The sequence below is a fragment of the Cervus canadensis genome, chromosome 18 (assembly GCF_019320065.1).
Source record: "Cervus canadensis isolate Bull #8, Minnesota chromosome 18, ASM1932006v1, whole genome shotgun sequence".
In the NCBI taxonomy this organism is placed as follows: Eukaryota; Metazoa; Chordata; class Mammalia; order Artiodactyla; family Cervidae; genus Cervus; species Cervus canadensis.
Window position 1 is genome coordinate 26,897,121 of NC_057403.1, and position 3,422 is coordinate 26,900,542.

Genomic DNA, 3,422 nt, shown 5'->3' on the forward strand with positions numbered 1-3,422 from the left:
TGGGACAGGGGGGGAGGCCCTGACCAGCTCTTTCTCAGGTGTCACCCACCCCTCTGTGGAAAACAAAAAATTACTACATGATCACAGTTTGATAAAAATAGCTCTTAAGAACACACATTTGTCTTTGCGGTAACCTGAAGTCCACGCGCTGACTAATTCTCTTATTTTTTTCAAGGAGGTTTCTTTACTGGGAAGAGGATGTATGCTCACAGATAGTTCATCTGCTTTGCATCCAGTTCTGTTTCTCCTCATGATCTGTTTACATTTGTCCCAGTCAGTCTGCCTTGGCTGACTCTGGAAGTCTGACTGGGCCTGCTTACCGATGACACACAGCTAGTGGCAGAGTGGCTCAGGGACCTGGGTTTCAGAGTCAGCTAATTTCAGCTTCCAGTCCTGCTTCAACCGCCTGTGGGCTATGGGGTCTCAGGTAAGAGACTTCACCTCTCTGGGCCCAGTCTCTCACCTGTAAAATGGGAAGAGTAATAGTACCTGCCTCACAGAGACTGAGAAGATTGAAGAAGACAGTGTCAGGCCAAGCTCTTAAGATAGGTTAGTTATTGTTCTTATTCTCTCAACTCCAGTCCTCTCTCAGCATCTTCTTGTTCATCCCTTTTCTTTCAGAGTCTAGGTGTTTTATCCCTCCATCCATCAATTCCACCTAAGATACACTCACATATACCAATTACATGGACCATTAAAAAAAAAACACAGATTAAGAAAAAAAAAAATTCTCTTTTGCTTGCCACCAAATTTATTTAGGTAATGTTTCTTCTGCCATTTTTCATAAATGTCCCTGAAGATCTGAAATTATTGAACAGTGGAAACTTTCTGGAAAATCCACATGTGACAGCAGGGTGCTCCCTCCCACCTGGAGTCCTGCGTCCCTACCCCCACCAGCTGCATCAGTAGTTCTGAAGGATATATTCTTCCCGTCTTCTGTCCCAAGTCACTGGGCAGCTCCCTGGGCCCCTGAACACTGCTCTCAGCTCCTCTTCTACATGCAACAAAGTTCAGGAGCTGGCCTGCTGCCATTGGACGCTCCTTTTTTCTCTATAGCTCTTCCTCACCTTGACCACTTCCTGGGCACATCAGGGGGTGGGAAGGGAGGGCAGTGTGTGGTGAGATCAAGAGCTGGGCTTTTGTGGGCACATCCTGAGGAAGGCGGGGTGCCTGCTCTGCCCCGGATGGTGCCAGTCCCCAGTCTGCCTCTCCAGGGTCCTGCCTGACTTGAGCTTGGAACTGTCCCGGGGATGATCTCCCTTGCAGCCCAGTCCACCAGCCACCGGCTCCAGAGCGCCTACCTAGAGTCCGCTAGCTGGCCTCTATGATGGACAGCTCCTGCGGTGGCCCCTCTCCCTCACTCTTCTTCGAGGCCACGCCGTTCTCCTGCCGCCAAGGGCCCCAGGACATAGTTAGCCGCCCCAGCAATCCCTGGAAGTCAGCTTGGAACCCAGATGACGAGAAATAGTAGACGAGGGGATCGAAGCAGGAATTCAGGGTGCTGAGGAGCAGTACGTAACTTCTCCACTTGGGGCTTTCACCCTGGACGTAGCCCACGACGTGGGACACGTTGTAGGGTCCGAAGCAGACGAGGAAATTGAGCAACGTGGCGGCCGCCAGCCCCGCCACCCTCTTCCGACGGCGATGGCTGGCTCCCCTCCCGAGTATGCAGACCAGGCGGCTATAGCAGTAGCTGCTGATGAACAGGGGCACCCCAAAGAGGACCACCGCCATCTCTAGCCGGAAGGGCAGGAGAAGGGCCAGCTGATCCTCCTGGAACTCGAGGTAGCAGGTCCTGTTGATACCCTGGCTGGGGGAGGAGCCCCCCGAGAATTCGATGACGTAGACCACGCTGCAGTGAGCAGCGGCCAGGAGCCAGCAGGCCCCGCTGACCAGGCCAGCCTGCCCCGGCCTCGGCCGAGTCTTGTACCAGAGAGGGTAGGCCACGCTCAGGAAGCGCTCTGTGCTCACGGCTGCCAGGAAGAGGGACGTGAGATAGATGGTGGTGAAGAAGAGGAACTTGGAGAAGGGGCAGAAGATGAAGGGCAGGGACCAGTGCATGGCGCTGGCCGCCTCCACCATGCGGAACGGCAGGAACAGCAGCAGGAGCAGGTCCGAGAGGGTGAGGTTTAGCAGGAGCACGTCCACGGCCACCGGGCGGCGCCGCAGCTTGCCCACAAAGATCACCAGGGCCATCAGGTTGAGGGGGAGCCCCACGAGGAAGGTGAAGAGGTACACGGAGAAGAAGAGCCAGTGATTGCCGAGGAAGAAGGAGTGGTCTGGGTTGGTCATGGCCACTAGCAAGAGAGAGAGAGAGAGAGACAGCGATGGGAGCCCAGGTGAGGGTCTCGCACCATCAGCTTCCCAGCTATCGGCCGGGAGCACCCCCACCCCCATTCCCTCAGGCTTTCCGCAGCAGGGGCAGCCTGCCTGTCTTCCTGGTCACACCCGGTGTCCTGCCCCTTTCCTGTCCCTCTCTTCCTGGTCACCTCCTGTCTCCTGCTCCCTCTCCCTGAGCGCCGAGGTGCCCTCCACAGAGCCCCTCAGGACACCGTGCTCACCTGCTGCCTTGAGAACCCGAGGGCTCTGCCGCTCAACACCTTGCCGGCTCCTCCAGATCAAGTCCGGTGAGCTATTATCTGGCAGAACTGATAAAAACCTGGCAATGCCCATGACGTCACTCGCTGGAGAGCCAGGGCACAAAAGATGCCTTTAGCTCCGTTAGCAGCGCCGCTGGGGCCAGTATGCAAAATGAGGAACAAATTCCACGACTGCCTGCATGCCTTGCTCCTCGGGCGGCCTCACAGGGGATGTGCAGACTTTGTCTTCTCTCTGATCCTCCACTTGAATTTTATCTGCTCCTCTAGAATGGCACTCCTCCAGTTTGCCTTGTAAGGGCAGGAAGTGTGACACAGTCATGCAAAGCCTGGGCTCTGGATCCAGGCTGGGGTTCAACACTAGCCCTGTCACTTGCTAGCTTCGTGATTTGGGGCAAGTGACTTAAGCCCTCTGTGCCTCTGCTTTCTCATCCATAGAACAGGATCATCAGCATACCAGTCTCGTAGGCTTATTGTGTAAAGTGTTAGTTAATAACCTGTCAAAGGCTAAGTCAAGTGTGGTGAGCACTGAACAGATGTCACTTGCCCTCACCCCACTTCCTGCGGTGGGCCTGTCTCTGGGCTGATGGTAATATTAATGTTGGTGGTGATGATGGTAACAACTACATTTTAGGGGCCACATAATCCATAGCAGGGGCTTCCCTGGTGGCTCAGTGGTAAAGAATCCACCTGCCAAGCAGGAGATGCGGGTTCAATCCCTGAGTGGGGAAGATCCCCTGGAGAAAGGAATGGCATCCCATTCCAGTATTCTTGCCTGGAGAATCCCCATGGACAGAGGAGCCTGGTGGGTCACAGTCCATGGGG

The 3,422-nt window shown here is 54.9% G+C and overlaps 1 protein-coding gene across 1 annotated transcript; it reads right to left on the reverse strand.

The window, feature by feature from the left end:
• Positions 1 to 743: 743 nt before the first annotated feature.
• FFAR3 (free fatty acid receptor 3) lies at positions 744 to 2,987 on the reverse strand. Its single transcript, XM_043437463.1, has 2 exons — positions 2,562 to 2,987; positions 744 to 2,297 (listed from the first exon to the last, which is right to left on the reverse strand). The coding sequence occupies exons 1-2, from the start codon at positions 2,671 to 2,673 to the stop codon at positions 1,312 to 1,314; spliced, it is 1,098 nt and encodes a 365-aa protein (XP_043293398.1). The 5' UTR covers positions 2,674 to 2,987; the 3' UTR covers positions 744 to 1,311.
• Between the last annotated feature and the right edge of the window lie 435 nt (positions 2,988 to 3,422).

Bases quoted from the DNA above. Each gene is read 5' to 3' on its own strand.
- FFAR3 (XM_043437463.1), bottom strand. From the start codon at position 2,673: ATGGGCATTGCCAGGTTTTTATCAGTTCTGCCAGATAATAGCTCACCG. The intron at 2,298-2,561 runs GTGAGCACGGTG...CTCTCTTGCTAG, and splicing joins TCGGGTTCTCAAGGCAGCAG to TGGCCATGACCAACCCAGAC.